General features: G+C 35.6%; 2 protein-coding genes across 4 annotated transcripts; one reads left to right on the plus strand and one right to left on the minus strand.

The window, feature by feature from the left end:
- The first annotated feature begins 1,346 nt into the window (after window positions 1-1,346).
- Window positions 1,347-9,726, plus strand: LOC132046372 (ribonuclease E/G-like protein, chloroplastic). 2 transcript variants are annotated; one of them, XM_059436988.1, is made up of 13 exons: window positions 1,347-1,506; window positions 2,051-2,256; window positions 2,686-2,932; window positions 3,034-4,349; window positions 4,431-4,748; window positions 4,882-4,923; window positions 5,689-5,813; window positions 5,953-6,100; window positions 7,498-7,570; window positions 8,232-8,344; window positions 8,440-8,559; window positions 9,054-9,209; window positions 9,297-9,726. In XM_059436988.1, exons 2-13 carry the CDS (start codon window positions 2,203-2,205, stop codon window positions 9,474-9,476), a joined length of 2,892 nt encoding a protein of 963 aa, XP_059292971.1. In that variant the 5' UTR covers window positions 1,347-1,506; window positions 2,051-2,202; the 3' UTR covers window positions 9,477-9,726. The 2 variants fall into 2 exon arrangements, with proteins under 2 accessions (XP_059292971.1, XP_059292972.1); XM_059436989.1 differs by lacking the exon at window positions 1,347-1,506 and adding an exon at window positions 1,590-1,612.
- Window positions 9,727-10,613: 887 nt separating this feature from the next.
- On the minus strand, window positions 10,614-18,086 carry LOC132046373 (protein S-acyltransferase 10). Of its 2 annotated transcripts, XM_059436991.1 has the most exons (12): window positions 17,935-18,085; window positions 17,726-17,823; window positions 17,502-17,616; window positions 16,585-16,659; window positions 16,382-16,453; window positions 16,088-16,225; window positions 14,586-14,619; window positions 13,556-13,665; window positions 13,174-13,260; window positions 11,853-11,936; window positions 11,215-11,280; window positions 10,614-10,970 (listed from the first exon to the last, which is right to left on the minus strand). In XM_059436991.1, exons 2-12 carry the CDS (start codon window positions 17,814-17,816, stop codon window positions 10,793-10,795), a joined length of 1,050 nt encoding a protein of 349 aa, XP_059292974.1. In that variant the 5' UTR covers window positions 17,817-17,823; window positions 17,935-18,085; the 3' UTR covers window positions 10,614-10,792. The 2 variants fall into 2 exon arrangements, with proteins under 2 accessions (XP_059292974.1, XP_059292975.1); XM_059436992.1 differs by lacking the exon at window positions 11,853-11,936 and having other exon boundaries at window positions 17,935-18,086.
- Between the last annotated feature and the right edge of the window lie 2,267 nt (window positions 18,087-20,353).

Below are 20,353 nucleotides of genomic sequence, written 5' to 3' on the forward strand. Positions count from 1 at the left end.
TACACAAATAGGGAGGGGAAAAGTAAACTCTTTTACACTATAAACAGATAAAACTTACGGACTTTTTATTCTCCCAAAACTTTAATCTCAGAGAGCTTACAACTTGTTGTTGTACGTCATACCGTCAATTTTTTTCGCGAACTTAGAATGACGTAAGAGATGAGTTAAAGTGGAGCTTTCGAGTCATTAAATCTTTGAAAATCCCTAGACTTGAACAACATTCTCTGCATCAGATGATAGAACAACCGATGACGGTAGTATCACGAATCATGAAAAATTTGTGCGTAAAATTTTTAGATAATGTACACAAAAGCATGTTGATAATGGATTTTCAACTTACCATTTTGAGGAAACAACCTTTTGTTCTCTCTATATGGCGACTCTGTATCTAATCCTTCATTATCTTGTGAGTGTCGATCCTGACTTTCATTATTAGTGGTCTTGGGATTAATTTTATGTTACATAGTATCTTTCTCAACAACAAAAGGCTAATAAACAATATTGCTTAACTCTTCACTTTGTAGTGATCAATAAGAATAATATTTTGCATTAGTTATTAAGGAATATAAATGGTTGATATGCGATATTTGAGACTTTTTAGATGAGCCATAAACATACACAGATGCTTGATAAAATTATGAATTGGAGTTAATTGAAAAAATCAATTAAAGTTAAGTTTCTAAAGAAAAACTACCAAACAATCTTACAACACATGAGCAAAGGGAAATTGTTGAGCATATGGAACACTTGCTTTCTCACGGTGGTATCCTAAATTAAAACTATAAAGCTTGCTTAATTCTTTTTGTCATAAATGAGAGTATTTAGGGATCTTTAGTGGGGTATATGAACAGCATCATTAATAGGTGCCTTAGTTAATACATGTAACGGTGGAATAATAATAAGAATAGGGACAGGTCATATTCAGTGACTGTTAATTAAAGGTTTGTTGCTTGTAAATATTGAATCAATGCTGCTATCATATGAAACGTTTGGAGTAATGACTATTGGACTTTAATACCGACAAGATATACACAGATTAAATAGAAGATACGTGTTTTACTTAAGGGTAAAAATGTAGTAACTCAACTTTTAAAGGACTTTTTCGTAATTCAACTTTTGGCTTAAATTCTCCCCATTTTAGTATAATATGATTACTTCATTAATACCTGCATAATTCTAACTAGCATCTTTAAAAAAAAAAAAAAAAAAAAAAAAAGCAATTACTACTTGTTTTTCCCATTAAAATAAAGCAAGAACTAAGGGTGTTCTTCTTTGCAATTTACCCTTTTCTCCTCTGTTTTTATTTGTGTTTTTTTTTTTTGTTTTCATAAGGAGAAGAAATAAAATAAAAGAGAAATTGAAAAACCCATAGGAAATGGGCTCCTTATCTTTCAAGAACAAGAGTTAGCCGTTCTCCTCTTGCTGTCCGAGGTACTAGATAACAGGGACACTTTACATATGTTTCTCTTCTTCTTCTTCTTCTTTATTGCTGAATAGCTCTATCAGGTTATACTCTTTATCTTCTCTCTTTCTATTTGCTACTTCCTCTTCATTTCATAACCTTAGCTTCTCCTTTATCAGCTGGAAGACTCAAGTTTTGGGACCGAATAAAGTAGCTGCTTTCCTTTTAAGTCTTGTACCTCAATTTTTCTGTGTTAACACTACTGAATGCTTATGCTATCTTTCCCTTCATTCTTTATCATTCCTTTTTTCTGGGGTTCCTCCATTTTTTTGTGGACTGGCCTAGGAGTTCAAGAAAAGATTGCTTTGGCAGTTCTTTCTTGAAATGCAATTGTGATCAGACACTTTATTTGAAGCTATTGAATTGGTTTCTTTAGAAGGATCACATCCACTGCTGTCATTTAAAAATTAGTTCTTGACAACAAAAATGATGAAAGCATAGCAATAAGTCCATTTTATGGGTCCCGTATGTCTTTTGCAAAGTGCAAGATAAAGCATTTTTCTGATGTTGGGGTTAATTTAGCTGTGCTAAGTTAGCATCATCTGTTCTTATTGAGTTCTTTTTTTTTTTTTTTTTTTTTTTTTGCAGAATTGTTTCAGACGCTTGGTAGTTTAGTTTTATTATGGCTGCTTGATGCAGCACATTATGATTTCTCAAGTACTTTGTTTGTTGAATTGGAAGTATCTTTTGAGGTGCATTGAGTCGGAGAAGTTGATTCAGTGGATGGTCCATCTCTGGAGATGGTTATTCTCTTATCTTGTACTGAACTCTCTAGCCTATGGGAGACGTCAAAGGTAACCATCTCAATATGTCATATACCCATTATAATGGTCATAGGGAAAGAAAACTTCAAAATTTTCCGTCTAGCTATGTCTCTTCTTGTTTAAAAGGAAAAAGGGATAAGAATAGACTAATATCTACCTAATCTAAGCTATTTTATAGAGACTGATATCAAATCTACAATTCTTGGTTTAGCCGATGTTGAACTCCCATGTTAGTGCCCCAGGGGGGGGGGGGTTTGGCGGTGGTTGTTAGATTTCCCGCATCGGTTTTGGATGAGGTATTTGGTCCTATATGGTTTTGGACAATCCTCACCTCAGGAGCTAGCGTTTGAGGTTAAGTTAAGCTCGAGGTCCATTTCTTCACATAAATGATTTGAGAATGTACGAGATACTGAAGTTTGTTCATTATCTAGCGTGAATAAGCTCTTGTTGTCTTTGCAGATACTGCATTCAGGAAATTTGAGCTGCAACTCTTCTATGAAGGGAGATATGTTGACTTCGTCCACACCATTATGCAAAGCTAGGCATGATGTCTCTGTGTTGGTACCTTCTAAACAAAGAGGAAAAGTTTTCTCAAGGAACTTATGGATTAAATCTCGTACAAGGATGCCTTTGGGCAGCATATTTGGATCCTGGATAGTAGAGAGGTCTATACCTATCCGTCTGTTCATTCCAGCTTGCACTAGAGGTATTACTTATATGATAATCTTTTGTGGAAAGTTATACTCATATGTAGTTTCTCTAATTTATGCATTATTTTGGATATTAAATGCTTTCAGTGAAATGCAGATGGGAATGTTACTGTGAAATGCTTGAACAACAATTCTTCCATCCTAAAGCAGGTCTTTAGTGATTTTATAGATGAGGATAGTTATTTCTCAGATGAAATTGATACAGCTTCAGAATATGCCAACAGTATTTCAACAGAACGTTTGACCATTGAGGAGCCATGGCTATGCGAGTCTTCTCTGCTTCTTCATCATTTGGCAGAGTCAGATGCTTCTAGTGATGCCATTTGTGAAGACAAGATTGCCGAGGATCTTGACTCTGAAAATGTAGAATCAGGATTCTTAAATCAGTCCACACTTGGTGAGGATTTATGGTCAAATTATGCGGTCAATGCTAAGGATCCTTCGTCAGGAACCTTGTGTGCAAGATATGCCTATGTGGAGGAGCCCTGGCTATTGCAAGCATGTACCTCTTCTTCTAGTTTTGATGCTCAGATGGCTCCTGACGGCTGTGAAGTTGAACAGCCAGATAATAAGGATGAAGCTCAACCTTCATTTAGCGATCAACTTGAACAATTAGCTCAACCTTTATCTAGCGATCAACATGAAGAAATACCTGAGAAGCTGTTGGCTGTTGATCAATGTGAGGCAATTTCCAAGGAAGATTCCTTCACAACAATTATTCTGATTAACTCTTCGGTTTGTACTGTGCAAAGAATTGCTGTTTTAGAAAATGAGAAACTAGTTGAACTGTTGCTGGAACCAGTGAAAAATAACGTGCAGTGCGATAGCATATATCTAGGAGTAGTTACAAAATTAGCTCCACACATGGGTGGTGCATTTATAAATATTGGCACTTCAAGACCTTCCTTTATGGATATAAAGCCCAACAGAGAACCGTTTATTTTCCCCCCATTTTGTCGGGAAAAAATAATTAATGGTGCTGCTGTTGACATGCTTGAAGAGAACCTAGGTCTTCCTAGAAATAAATCCACTTTAGAAGAAGTGGACACAGATGAGATTGATGATGCTGATATAGAGGATGAATCCATAGAATACATGGACAATGAGTTTGGGGAGCATGAAAGTGGTGATATTTCAGAAGTCCTTGCAGAGAATTATAATGGTAGTGTAACTGAGCATGGGCTTGAAACTCATGCAGATAAATATCCGGAAGAATCCAGTGGAATTGGGCACCAAGGGCAGAATCCAACTATTGAGCATGCTGTGAATGGTAATAAAGTTTCACAAAGAGATGAAAGCAAGTGGGTCCAGGTCCGAAAAGGCACTAAAATAATTGTGCAAGTTGTTAAAGAAGGATTGGGCACGAAGGGCCCAACACTGACTGCTTATCCGAAATTAAGGAGCAGATTCTGGGTACTGCATGTTTCATGATCATGTATTCAGCTGAAAGTCTATTATTAGAAAGCCCAATCTAATTGGTTCTCCTCTTCCCAGGTTTTAGCTCCTCGCTGCAACATGATAGGTATTTCAAAGAAGATTGCTGGTGTTGAGCGCACACGTTTAAGGGTCATTGCAAAAACTTTACAGCCTCAAGGATATGGTCTTACAGTAAGGACAGTTGCAGCTGGTCATTCATTAAATGAATTGCAGAAGGACTTGGAAGGCTTGCTTTCAACTTGGAAAAGTATAACTGAGCATGCAAAGTCTGCAGCTCTTGCCGCAGATGAAGGTGTTGATGGAGCAGTTCCCGTTATGCTTCACCAGGCAATGGGCCAAACTCTCTCTGTTGTTCAGGATTATTTTAGCGACAAGGTCTGCTCATTCTCGGTTCATTCCTTCATGGATTGTTCAGTTCTTTATTTTTTGAGGGAACTTCTGGTTAGGGGCTTTCTTAAATTAGCATGATTACATAATTATACTTTCTTACACTTGCATTGATTTTCAGGTGAAGAGTTTGGTGGTTGATTCTCCAAGGACATATCATGAGGTATGGTCTTAGCCAGTTATCAGTCAGTGAAATGAAAGGATTTTTAACCTCAAGCACGATTGCATGTCTTGCTCAGTCTTTTATGTTCCTCTAAGTTAGTTTTTCATATGTGAGCATGGAAGCTGTTTTTGATAACCACTTGCAATAGTGAGTAGTTTTTGGCATAGAGGATTTTGGCGATGCATGAGAATATCTTGGATAAAATAAAACCTCAGTTAATGAAACATTTAAGAAGTAAAACTAGCTAGTTGCAGTATTTTTTTCTCTTTTTTTTTTGGTTGAAAATGTGATTAATTTTTTGTTAAAGAATAGCACCCAGAGTGTGCAATGGATGAGTAGTACATCAATCTGCAATATGCATCTCAGTACATTAGCTACTTGTGAAAAGAGGAAATTGATTTTTGTCTTTACACTAAAAGGCCATCTGCGCTTTAAAGTTACAAATATTTTCCTTTTTGGCTCAAAGCATCTCTGATAACTTTTCCTTCCACACATCCACCATATAGTCGCAGTATAGTGTTACCCAACTTTTTGTCGCCTTATAGTGTTACATGATAGAGATCAATTGGTTTTTCTTCCTCCTCTTTTTCATCATTGTGGGAGTGTTAAGACAACTTTAATCATTTTCTCAAGGTTAAGAAATTCGGATCAATGCCTTTCTTGTATTGTTAGGATTTGTAATAAAGAAGCCTGTGGGCTAGAACTTGTTAAGGATCTTTTGAGTTATGATGTACTCTAATATAGATATTATTGGACTCTGTTCAGGTTACAAACTATCTTCAAGAAATGGCACCTAATCTTTGTGAAAGAGTTGAGTTGTACAGTAAAAGAACTCCCTTGTTTGATGAATACAAGATTGAGGAAGAAATAAACAACATCCTCAGCAAAAGGTGGAGATTACTTAGTTTCTTTTCTATTACTTTCTTTTAGCTTTATGTATTTTACATGTATTATAACTTCTCGTGAATCAACATATTTAATGTTTCATTGAAGTTCCTCTTTAATCCTGCAATTTATTAACATTTGCAGGGTTCCCCTTGATAACGGAGGTTATCTAGTGATCGAACAGACAGAGGCTTTAGTCTCCATCGATGTAAATGGTGGACACTGTGTGCTTGGTCAAGGGACTTCACAAGAGATAGCTATTCTCAATGTTAACCTTTCAGCTGCCAGACAAGTATGTAGACCTCCATCTTTTTATGATTACATATTGTATTCCTTGGAGCGTAGCTTTTCTACACCTTAAAAAGTTGGCAGATGCATCTGAATAGTTGGAAAACAGACTAGGATACGGTTAGAAGATCCTTTTCAATGAATTAGAAGATGCTTAGTGTTTGATGGAAAGACACTTCAATCTTTCTGTTAGCGCTATAAACTATGGCAAAATCGAAATATTAACTTTCCAGAGTTTCATGAGCTTAATTTGCACCCTTTGCATATATTTTTCTATACATTGTGGATATGTTTGTGGATAATAATCAGGAGGCAGTAGTGAATAACTGAATATTTTGATACAAGTAGGGTAGGGAAGAATAGCAACACTAAAATATGTCTGTTGACATGCGCTTCTCTTTTTTCCTGTGGTAGACACGATGTCATTTGTAGCTTAGTAGCAGTTTAGTAATCCGGGAAAGTTTTCATCTATTTTATATTTGTAGCATTTTGGCGACACGGCCGAGTGGTAAGACAGAGGAAAGACGGATGTTATAGATTCTCCACACGTGTTTAAGCCACACAAACCTTCTTTTCTTATACACTTCACAATCATATTCTACTTTTCAGGCTCCAGAACAGAAGAAAAATCTGTAAATGATCTACTATGGAGAATTAATTCTTGTTTAATAACAGAAACTACACAGGGCATCATGTGCATATTGACGTTTTAACCTTCTATTGGTTTGGGAATATTGAAGAACATACCATGTCTCAGACTCTCATTTACTGCTAAACCTCAGCTTGCTTTTTTTTTTTTTCCTTGGAGGGGATAACCAAGACATCCCCGAGGGTCAATGGCACACGGCTTGCGACTCTGTGGATAATGGGCCCGCCCTCTACTTTTCTTCACTTAAATACCACACTTTTGTCTAAGGAAGGTTCGAGCTCTTCACGTGGGTCTAACCACACATCACACATTGCGCTCCTACCACTAGACCAGAGCACTGGGGACAATTTCTGGTTGCTTTTATACGCCTCTATTTAAGTTGCGTTCATTTGATTCAATTAGCAGTCAGCCTGGGCTGCAGAATTACAAACATGGGAAAAGAAAGGGAAAGGAAAAGGAAAAGCCAGAAACAAATGAGATGTTATGTGCTCATTTTTGCTTTGACCATGCGCAACTAAGCAAGTATTCGCCATTCTAATTCAAAGAAATACCGCATTTGTAGCTTCATTAGGTGTCTCTGGTTAGATTTGAACCTTTTATCTGAGGCCCTGAGGTAGTTACTGAAATGTACAAACATAGGATTACATTGGTTTTCTTTCTATATGGTATGTTTATTGTTTACGGAAGATTCCAATTTTTATTTTATCGTATGATAATTGTGGTTATTAAGGATATGCTAAAACTATTCTCAGATTGCAAGGGAAATAAGGCTGAGAGATATTGGTGGCATTATTGTGGTGGATTTCATAGATATGTTGGATGATTGTAAGTAAAAAGCCCTCTCTTTACCCCCTCTGTCTCTTTCGCTCTCCCCCCCGTGTGTGTGTCACAGGCAGATCCGAAATTTTAAATTTGAGGAGTTCAACCTTTAAAAATTGTTAGCACAGAAGTAGTATACTTCTAAAATTAGGGTTCAGAATCTAATATTTGTTGAAATTTCATTGTGTGTGTTCTTTATGTGGTACTGATGCACAATATTTTTGTGGTTTTATCGGGCTATAGTTATTTTTTCCCTGTAATACTACTGCAAATAAGAAAGAAAAGAGGGAGACTTGAAATTTATACTAGGGTCTTCTATATAAATCTAAAATTCTTCTATATAAATCTAAAATTGAAGTTATCTTTGTTGAATGCTTGGTAATTAAACTACTTTACTTGTAGTACATAACACCTTTCGCCATCTAAAGCTGGCACGTAATCAGACTGAAAGTTGCATGATCAGGCCCAGCCTACTATGCCTCTCTCCAAACTATATTTGATTCTCAGCTCATGCCATATGATTTGTCATGATATCTTGAAGTCAACAACACATTATGAAGACCTAGTCCTCTTTTTATTCGGTACAGATGTACTTACAAAGTATATACCTGCATGACCATATGTTATGCAATTGTTTGAAAGTCTTTTCTGTTATTTCGTTTACCAGCAAATAAGAGATTGGTCTATGAGGAGGTCAAGAAGGCTGTTGAGAGAGATCGATCAACAGTTAAGGTGTCTGAATTGTCCAGACATGGGCTTATGGAGATTACCAGGAAAAGAGTATGTTATTTGGTGCTGAATTTCTTTGTCATAACTACACTAGTGGAGATGTCTAATTAATCATGATTGGGTCACTACTATCTTATACCTGACAGGTTCGACCTAGCGTAACATTCATGATCAGTGAACCATGTACGTGTTGTCATGGGACAGGGAGGGTGGAAGCTTTAGCGACTGCATACTCTAAGATTGAACGTGAAATTTGCCGGCTGCTAGTAAGTAAACTAACTACTTTTTAGATACCTTTTCAAGGCTATCTTCTCCTTATTACTCCCTCCGGATCAAAAAGAAAGTCCACTTAGCCTTTTTTTCTTGGGTCAAAAAGAGTGTCCACTTATCAAATCAAGAAAGAATTAACCTTATTTTTTCAGATTTGCCCCTATTAAGTGCTATATGATCAAATCCCAATATCTATTTAATTAGGGGCAGTTTAGTCAAATTACCATTTTTTTTAGAAGTTAGTATTTTCTTAAGGGGTGTGCAAATGGCTAAGTGGACACTTTTTTTGATCCAGAGGGAGTATCTGTTAAGCCACAAAAAGGTCATCCAAAATCATTTGGTTCTTTAGCAAACTAATCCATTCTTACCACTTGGTCTCCATTTTTCCTCATCTTTTAGATCTTTCTGAATATAGTTTAACATGATTCGACATAATAATCGCTTTCCCATTAACTAATTCTTTGTTTCTTATGTTTCTTGCGTTGATCAGTCCACAACGGATCAGAAGGCAGACCCCGTAAACCCCAAGTCTTGGCCTAGATTTATTCTCAGGGTTGATCAGTTCATGTCTAACTATTTAACTTCAGGAAAGAGGACAAGGCTAGCAATCTTGAGTAGTTCTCTTAAAGTCTGGCTTCTTCTGAAGGTATGCTTAATCATTTTGTTCATTTTCATAACAAAATAGCACTTTTTATTCTGTTTTTACTGATTTCTGTAAGCTGTGATTGACCAGGTTGCTAGAGGTTTTACAAAAGGGACCTTTGAGCTAAAACCTTTAACAGTCGACAAGGAGTACAAGGATGAACGTGAAGCTTCTATTTCAGTGTTGCGATCCACAGAGGGTGGATTTCACCCCCCTAGGAAAAAAGTCACCATCTTTCCCATCAAAAAGTGGAAGAGTAGTGGAAAGTGATCTTGCTTCCTTCAAGAATAATCTGTACAGGTCTTAATTCACAAAGCACATCCAGATATGGTAGCATAATTTAATTAAAGCGATTCTTTCCTCAGGTCAGCTGTATCCCTTTGAGTTTTTCTCCTCGGCTTGAAGTAGGTTGGTGTAAGACATAGCTAGTTTTATGAGAAAAACAATTTTGCATAGCATGTACAAATTGGTAATACATCTATTCCATTTCTTATTTGGCCTCGCCTTTTGCAAGCCACAACATAGGGTCATTTATCTCAGAATCATGAGCTTTTGCCACACAACAACAACAATAGCAACATACCCAGTGTGATCTCACAAGTGGGGTCTGGGAAGAGTAGGGTGTACGTAGACCTTACCCTATGATGGCAATTTGGCATGATGCTGAAAATCATATCGTCCCTTTTAAGTTTTGCCTTCAAATCAAACTTTATTTTACGGTTGTGTATAGATATTCTTCTCAGATATTTCAGTCAGTCATGTCCGACTAGTGATTCAAGGGGGAAAATTCTTTTTCTGTTTCATTGACAATGCGATTGTAAAAAAAATTAAAAAATCAACTGATCGCTCCTTTGCCCATGCGGATTGTCTGGGAATGACTGAATTAATATCTATCAGCTCTCCTCATTACCTTCAAATGAACACAGATGGCTAGGTTTATACTTATTCATCTCAATAGTTGGATTGAAATTGTCGAGAAATACTCACATTTGGCAGATTTAAAGGAACAAAACTTCTCAAGGATCTATTAAAAGACTATTTTAAATGTACGACAGTCATAACCGCTTATCAGTATTAGCGTTCGTCTTTCATTTTCTTTCTTCCTTTCTAAACACAAGGTTTATAGAATAATCAAATTGTGAGGGAACACGGAAAGAAAAAATTCAAAGACAATCCCCTCTACCTTCAAGCCTTAACCTATAACTGTTTCCACATTCCGATACTGGCATAGAAAAATTATTTTATGGCTGGTTTGGAACCAAAAAGTAAAAGAAAAGATGTGGCCCCTACTATTTTGAACTGAATCCCTTCTCTTTCTAGGGGAAGCTACCTTGCACTCCACACTTGACCAAACATGAAGCTGCAAGGCCAGGACCCATCATTTGAATTTTGGAACTATCCATGAAATTAAGCAAAACCAGTGTCACCCAAAAATAGACAAATATGACTGAGATCACGTACAAATGCCTGAATTGGATATCTCTGTGGTATACAAAAGTTGACAGTACAAACAAATGGCTATCCTAGATCTTTTCACAAGTGTACAATCTAGGAAAAACTCAAATATTAGGATACAACACAAGTGGTCAACAGCAACACCGACAGGATAAAACATCTGAGCATGTATAGGGTCTCAACTTCTCTTCAAGTTCTTGTCCTGTTGGCAGCGGTTCCATCCTATATTTGCTACTCCGAGCACAGCAAAAATCATACAAATTTCTGCATGCTCCTTTACTAAATGGATAGACTCTTTCAGGAATGTTCCTGCAAATCAAAGCAAGTTTAAACTTGGACTTAAAGTCGAGACAATATCCTGATGAGAATACATGCTACATTTGCTTTCGATATATCTATTAAATCACTCAAAGATGTTGACCATATCTGCAACTAACATTGCCTAATGTTTTTAATCATATCATCCAGAGTAGTGGCTCAAAGAGACAACAGAGACATACCTTCCACTACCCAGTAAATAAAATTACGCAAGAATTGAGAGAATATAACTAACCTTAGATATTGGATGCGCCGTCGTCTCACAAGCTCATAAGTGGTCTGATTTGTCAAAATTAGGTAGCTGATTCAAGAAACATGAGTTCAAACACTTCCGCTAAAGGAGCAAACCAAATATCAAGGGGAATAATATAGGCACTAATATGTTGGTGGCTGACCAAACTTAACATGTCAATTTAGTGGACTCGAAAAAACCGCGGTAGATTTCATTTTTACTTTACCAAATGGCTGCTGAATTTTATGTCCTATTGCACATGACGAGATAAGAGTAGAAATGATCTTCCTACCTTTCCATCTTGTTATGCTAGCCGGACAGGGTTTCATTCGCAAATAATAAAGTTTGAGGAACTTAGCTGTAAAAAGTTTCTACCTCCCTCACAAGACTGAAAAGAGGTAACCGGGCATCCTACTTTATCTTTTATTTACACGAGATACTTATTATCTTAAAGAAATGATTACATCCTTTCCCAGAATTATCAACCCTGCCGACCAAACAGAGGGTTCCAGAATCCTTTTTAAAAAGGACTAACGCACATAATTTTAAGAACATAAATCTAACAAAATTCCACAAATACGCAATTGATATGCCAGGCAATGCTAAATAAAGAGTCCATCTTCAGTAAAGAGAAATCGTACCTATGAAAAAGTAGGAGGAGGAGAAGGAAGATGAGGCAGAAAAACAGAGTAACTAGCAGCAAGATCATAATTGCATATAACCACCTGCAACAAAGCCATTATAGCATTTCAGTGCAGATTCATCTAAAGATTCAAATTGGATGAGTTTCACGACTTGTTCTTTTATGGTGGGATGCGTGAGCATTCAACAAACACATGAAAACAGAAGCAAAAATAACAATCATGTCGGTACCATCTTGTCATGTCAGCTTAAGGTTAGTCATGAGAAGCCCCTTTTTTAACTACTGTTTCCCACTGTTATTTTTATCTCTTGAAAATTGGTTTTTGCAACCTTATACAACCAAAGTAGTGCTCATAGTCGGACAACTTAAGGGAGCCCAATCAGAAGTCAGAACCAAATGCAGCTCTCTTGCTGCTTTCACAGTAACTGCTGTACTTTTCAGCAATTTTAAACAATCAAGGCAGTGAATATTCCACCGATATGAGCTTCGTATGGACGGTCCTATCTAGATAATAGAATAGGGGTTATGCTATGCTGACGGCCAATATAAGATGGTCAAATATCACGAGTTCTAATAGAATATATAGAGGACTTTTATGACCAGCCCCAACTAGTTTGGGATTGAGACCTAGTTGACTGATGGATTGAAAATTGTGCATATTCGGAATAACAAGGAACCTAGAAAAAAGGGTAAGAATCCTTCATAGTAATACAGGCTTGTTAACCTAGAAATGTTATCATCACTTGCTTATTTCCCAACTAGAGGCACATAAACGGACATCCAAATAAGTCTATAAGTCAAACAACATTTAGCTCCCCCCTAGTACATGTCAAAACTCCTTCGTACCCATCCAAGTATAGCTCAGTTCATGGAATGATGGAACCTTTTCTTCTGACCCAAATGCAAGATATCTAGGATTGAGATAACAATTGCTTAGTTGTCTCTTCAACTGCCATCTAATTTTTTCACAGATAAGTCTTCAACTGCCATCTTAGGACAATCATAATAACTTACATGCAATGGTTGTATAAGATCCAAAAGGGTAGTGGTATTGGCTATTCTTCAAGCTTCTTGCTTCTCAGAAGAGGATGTGATGTTTCAAACAAGAAGTAAAATATTCCAATATGTGCAAGTTCACGTTTCACCAGTTGAAGCTTTTGATTTAAGAAGAATATACACCAATTGACAGTTTTTAGCTTCAGTTAAAGCAAATGAATTTTATGAATTAACATCCTCTAATTATATCTTTGGGTATGGGCAAGAACCAAAGGCTAAGCAGAAAAGCTCTTAAATGATAAAGCATCATCAAAATTACATACCAAGGCTTTGCTATGTCAGACTTCAGGAATTGAATATATAACGTGCCAGTCCAAAGGGATAGGGCTGTTTCTCCGCAAATGTACCACCTGTTTTACTTAGGCAAATAAATAAACTAACCAAAACCAATTACTTGAAACTTATAAAGTTTAGAAAAAAACGTGCAGGCATGCATGTAATATAAGTAGCTATTACCAGTTAAAAGTTCAGGAAAATCAAGCGCCCTGACATATGGAACCATCATATTATACACAAATTATATGCATTTAGTTTTTCTGAAGGTACAAACAAATGATTTCAGTTAAATCGCAAGATTATTTTCACTGAACTGCGAGCAAGATAATAATATTGTTGGTGCGTCAACTTAATAGCATGGGTGCTCACCAAAAACGGCAATGATTACCCTGTCCTATGCACGTCCCAAGCCAAACACAATGATGATCAAATTGAAGAACACATTTGTCACAATCATGACAATGTTTAGCTCGTGGAGGCTGCAAATCAAGCAGAGTAAAATTCAAACATTGTTGACATAACTGTACAAATGTAGACCAGTGAAGGTATAAGCTCTAGGCACTTAAAAAGACAAAGTCACTGGATAAGGTCACTGGATAAGGCCCATTGTAGAAATTGGTACTTCTGACATCAGTAATTTTCCACAAATTACTTTGGCGACCATAAACTATACTGGATAAATAGGAGTGTTAATACTAGGATAAGCACAATAGTTGACTTATAAATCAGAAATCAAAAGGTCATAAACCGTTTAACAATTGAATAGATATCTATGATCAACCTCATTTCAAGGAGAAGGGTTAACTGAGGGCAATTAGCTATTGTAAAAGCTAAGGCAAAAACTAGATACGAACATGTCTAGAAGCTAAGGAAAATTTTGAGCTTAAGAAGGTTGTGAATCCCTTTTTTATGTTTTGATTAGTAATAAGGTAGATACTACACCTTGACAAGGGGTTGGCGACCAAAGGCAAAAAAGGAGCAAGAAGCTCTAAACATGATTTGCAGAAAAGACATGATCATCAAGGAAATGAAAGTTTAGATTTACCAGAGGAAGAAGAAAGAAAAGAGAGAGATAGAGAGACCAACTAATAATTTGAGCATAACATATCAAGGATGTAAATACCATAACCTGGGAAATACAAGGAGCTTCAAAGAGAGTAAATAGTGTATTAGAATATCTTGGAAACATAAGACGAATATTTACAACAGAAAAAATATTAGCACCAAATTAATGTCACAAGTTTGCCTCATTTCCTTCCAAACCTAAGTAGTCAGTATTTAGCTCTCAAATCATGTCACTAATTTGGCTATCCAAAAATACTCCTATATCATTAAGTCATATCAGAAGTACCAAAATGCTTATTTTGCATACAAATGAAAGACAGAAAGGAGTTTCTACCTGCACAACATCACAGTAACTGCAAGTCACACTCCTGGAAAAGAGAACAAAAATTAGTAAGGGAAACTGATGCTTTTGCTAATTGAATCTTGCAATCTATAACTACAGAATCAACATAGAGTCCTTTTTCTTTATAAGGAAATATAATTTCCGGCAAAAAAATGTAATTTCCATTGCCGGGACTTACATTTCCTTATAAAAAAATGACTCTATGTTGATTCTGTGGTTATAGAATCAACATAGAGTCATACTTCTATCCAAAAGTGGTGCAAAGGGAAAGAACATAGGAAAGAAAAAAGTAGTTCTAACTTCACATGGTAGTTTTCTTTTTCTTTTTTTGACAGAGAAATCCCCAGGGACCAATGGCACAAGGTTCCTCGGTGCATAATGTGTCCACCCCTACAATTCTCCATTTAAATACCAGGCTTTTATCTTAGGCATGATTTGAACCTGTAACGTGGGCCTAACTCACATCATGCATTGTACTCTTACCATAAGACTAAAGCTCAGGGGCCTAGATTCACATGGCAAATAATCCCGAGCAACTGAATTAATCACCATTAGAATTCAAGTTTATCATAAATCCCGAAAAGAATCTAACTCGTTATCAAGGACAACCAAGATGAATTTACAGTGGAGAAGCCTATCCCACCATTTTCCACAAGCTAAGCACTAAGTATTTACGATGCATCTCTAACTACTTCCAAAAGTGATAACCAAGCAAGGATGAGTTATTTGGCATAAATTCATGTGAGAACTGATGACCGGCTACCAAATAATGTCATCTAGTTTCAGATCATAATCCAGTTTATAAAGGTATTTGAGAGGAAGATGACCAAACAAGATGCTGGAGGCACTAGTATTACAAGACTATTAGCTAGGCCTCTGAATGATTCAATAATAACACATCTCAGCAGAAATTTTCATTATATTTCAATACATTTTCCTTTGTTATCGAATGAAAGATTACGAATTTCTGAACATTCTCAGGGAATCATACTGGGTTGTTACAGCTTCTCCCCTCCATATAAAAGCTACTGCATGCTGCAGTTCGCCAAATCATTGCAATATACCAGTTAGCCAATTGGGGGTACCTTATTATGCTGAGATGCTTTCTATATCTAAAACTACTAACAATTTTCATCTAAATCTCATAGTAATAAAAGCTTTACATGTGAAATGGATAATGAGTGGCAACGACTTTTCCATCACCATAAGTTGCTCCCTGTATCCTAATCTTTTAGGGGATAAAATATTGCCCCCTATATCCTCCCAGTCCAACAAGAATCATGAATTATAATCCAAAACAGCAGATTTCGGATGATTGAATCAAACCTTCCCTTGTTCCATAAACAATTTCAGTTAAACTGAACCAAAATGTAAGATGAAACTAGATGAACCAAATAACACACGGTAGAGGCTGCAAAATAGGCAGAAAACAGTGCAGCTGCTTTAGAGATGACAAGAAAAGCATAAACAAGGTATTATTCAAGTCATCCTACCTAAGAGATGTTCCACTAGGATACATATCCATCACTAGCTTTGTCCACGCCATTGCACCACGGCCTAGAAGATTCCTTCCCAACTGGTTCCTGTCGATTGTAATAACTACATCGCCGTTTTTGCTTGACGCAGGCTGTCTTTGCTTGACATTTTACATCACAATAGGCAGAAAACAGTAGCAATTAGATAACCCTGTAGAACTCTCCACATACTTACACTTTAATATTTCCCAGATATGCCAGAATCCAGTAATTTACTTTCCATGTAAAGAACCAGAAAGGAAATTCTCTTACTTTGAGGCCATTGATGCCCTATTACATGATGCATCTGCCTCATTGACAGCCCTCATTGCGTCAAGCACGTAGCTACATGTTCAATAGAAATTTTAACTGAGCAAACACTGCAACTAGACTGGTCCTTCAGAGAAGTAGCTCTGAAGTGCATAAATACTAACAATGGCCTGTAAATTAAAAAGTACCAGTGTGCGTGAAATTACCCAGGAGAAGAACCTGAAGTGATGAAGTATTGAGCCAGCGTAACAGCAAACAGGATCAAATAGACGGTTGTGTACCTTTAAGGCAAGGAAGAGGGTATCAGCAGTTTCACCAAAAACACCAAAATAAAAGTGGAATATCTACAACAGCATTAAAAACGATCAATACAGGACCATCTTATTCAACTCCATCATTTGCCTTTTGAAACGGAGACTTATTTGGATAGAATTACATAAATTTCTTGTTTTCTTTTTTGATCAGATTATCCAAATATAGAAAGGCGTTCATCATTTTTAGATAGACTGAACAATCACATAAAACACAAGAGGAATATATTTTACCAAGAACCATAATACAGTGCATTGAACAAATTTCTCTACCAAACTGAACGACGTTGCTGCATAACTTAAGATTCTATCTTTTGTATGCAAGGTATTATAGTTCTTGATAAATATGGTTCTTGTATCGGCTAATGAATTAGGCAAACCAAACCATGAAGTAAAGTGAGAGCAAATTATTATAACATGACAAGTATTTTCACTCACATCAATCAACTCCTTCATAAGTTAGCACCTAATTCCGAAACAAAGACTCATTATTTCATTGTATTATTGGTATTTTTCCTCACATCAATCAATTCCTTCATAAATTAAACAACAAAGTCATTATTTCAGTGAGAGCAAATTATTAGCTCCTAATTCCGAAACAAAGACTCATTATTGCACTGTATTATTGGTATTTTTTTCTCACATCAATCAACCCCTTCATAAGTTAGCTGCTAATTCCGAAACAAAGACTCAAAACTTCCACTGTATTATTGGTTTTGCTCTCACATCATAAATTAGCTGCTAATTCTTGAAAGAAAAAAAAAAATCAAATCTTTATTCCCCAATAAGTAAAGTGAGTGCAAGTACAATACCATGGGTCTTGTTTAGTTTTGTGAATCATATCTCTGTCAAAGACAAATAGAACTCCCACATAGATCAAGTGCAGCATCACCAACGCTATTCTCAAGCAAAAAGTCGATCTCCGAGCTAACAAAAAAAAAAAATCAAAATTTAAATTCAAATTAAACTATAACGTCACTCTAAATACATAAAAATAAACGAATTGAAATAGTAAAAACCGTAAAGAAATAGTTACCAGGATCGGATAGACATGGTAAAAAGTGGAGACAACGGTCGGAAAAACGATCCAACGTGTCACGTGAAAGGCCGCCACATAATGCTCCCATTTTTCTCCTTATTTAAGAAAATCATTCACTTTGATTAAACTTGTGTTTCAATAAACATTTGTCTCTGGTTATACAATTATGTGGAGGCCTAGTGTTATCAGTTTAGTTCTGGACTTACCGGAGAGTTGAAAATTGAGAACAACAAATCTTAGAGAGATACTATTGTAGAGAGAGAAAGATTTTGGGTTCTGTCCAGAATTCGCCCGACGTTTGTAGCAAAACTACTGACGTAACGAATCGACCCCCTTCATTTCCTAATGCAACACTTGGCTCCCTCACTTTATTTAGGGGAAGTTTTAAAAAATAGAAGTTTTGGCCTGGTGACAAACTTCCAAATTTAGCTGAATTTGAAATGATTTTTTTTAAAATGGAGTTGCAGAAATTACATTTTAAAAGAGTAGCATAAATTGTATTTGGTTAAATTAATTGAAAGAAGCCTTTTGTTTGGTATTATCAGACGTAATAATTTACTTTACAATTTTGCATTATGTAAATAGAGAAATTATCTTAAATATTTAGTAAGAGACTTTATTTAAGAAAATACAATTTTATTTGTTTCAAATGTCAAAAATACAAATTAAGGAGATGGGCCAAGAAAGGATGTAAAATACAAATAAGCCGATCTGGGGATCGTTATTTAAAGCGTCTAGTAGCTGAAGTTCATAAATTTTTATAAGTTTAACAGCTTTAAGATCAATTTTAGATTCACAGGTCTGAAATTTAAAAAAAAATAAAAAATTAAACAATGCTGGTGTGAAGGTGGGCTTACCAAAGTTTAACTTCAAACATGCAAGTTTGTAAGTGTTTCAAGGGTTTTGGCAAGTGAATTCTTACATGCTAATTATAATCAATTTAGTGTTAATCATTTCATCTATATTTTGCATGAACGGCACTTGCTTTCAAGTTTTTTTAAATCTTTTTTCGTTCTCGTTTTTCCTTTTCTTTCTGTGGTGTGTGTTAACGTTGGTGTTAACTATTGTTAAGCATGTTCACTTGCTCTCTAGCAATGGGCCATTGGACAATGATCTTTGGACTTCAGTAAAAATAATGATGAAAACACGAATCTTAACTTCACATTAGCTTGGCACATGCTTTTAGAAGTTGCAATATACGTCAAGGATATTCATATTAGATATTCTGGATATACTTTCTTAGTAAAACAAATGATGTGCATTGTTTTTAACTAGAAGCGATACTCGTTCAGACAACTAAGTAACTCCGTTTTGTCCATGTCGCCGCGACGACAATCAACTCTAGAAGATCTTCTTTGTTTGTATATTAATTGTCAATACGTCACGTAGTGTCTTTATTCATCAAACTAATATCCCTATGCTGGTTTTTTGTCTGTTTCAACTGTAATGAATGAATAAATTGCAGGGTATCTTGATTATTTTCCTTTTCAGTTTAAATAATACTGCATAGGTGAGCCCAAAATGAATGAGAGTTAATGTTCTAGCCCGTTGGTCTTCATTCTCTGGCCTAAGATTGAGACTATTACTCTACGTACGCTTTATCAAAGCTATAGATGATCGCAATTTGCAAGATTTTTTTCATTGCATGTGTTTGGTACGATTGAAGTTATGTGGAAAATGCTGAGTTATTCATGATCATTGAACTTTTCTCATTATAATAGTGAAATCACAAATATATTTTTTGTTACATTAAATTAAAATTGACAATATAAAAAAAATATAATATCCGGTAAAATAAAACAATATTAGTTGAGTGACATTTTTCTTTAAATTTCCGGAAAACAATATAAACATTAAAAAAAAAAAAAACAATATAACATATGTTAAAGATTAATGATCATAATATTAGTTGAGTGACATTTTTCTGTAAATTTCCGGTAAAATTAAAACCGGGTCAATTTAAAGGTTAATTAAAGAAATAGCTTTTTATTTTATTTTTTAAAAAATGGCTTAAAAAAGTACATCAGCAACATCTACCGGTAATTAATATCGCTTGAATTGATTAGGTGATTTTGTAAGTGAAATAACAATAGTTTGACTTTGTAGGTGAAATGAAAATAGTTGAGTAACTTTTATGTTACAATTGAGCGACTTTGTTAGTTGAATGACCTTCTGAGAAATTAACTCCAGATAAATGGAGTTAAAAGTGAAGATAATTGTAAGTGAGAGAAGTAGTTACTTTCTCGAAGTAATTTCACTAATTAAACTGTTTTTTTTTAATTTATTTTTTTACAAAAAACTCACTCAATTTTTTGGCTTACATATGATCTGGTACTTTGTAACCCTTAATATAAAGTGAAATCATAACATCCTAAGTATATGCATTATTGTTAACAGGAGTACACAAGTAAATTTTAGCGAGGTAAACCACCTGGCCTAGGGTTGATGATGTCCTAAGATTCTTCTCATGTTGTATACGGCAATTTTCAACCTTTTGCTCATGTCTTTTTTTTTCCGGACTTTCTTATAAATAAGGTCTGGGATTATATTTATAGGTAGTGCAGCAAGAAATCGAAACTGAAACAAAAAGAAGAATATATATACTAAAAATTTAAGCTCTCAAAC

This window comes from Lycium ferocissimum, chromosome 2, assembly GCF_029784015.1.
Source record: "Lycium ferocissimum isolate CSIRO_LF1 chromosome 2, AGI_CSIRO_Lferr_CH_V1, whole genome shotgun sequence".
Taxonomy (NCBI): Eukaryota; Viridiplantae; Streptophyta; class Magnoliopsida; order Solanales; family Solanaceae; genus Lycium; species Lycium ferocissimum.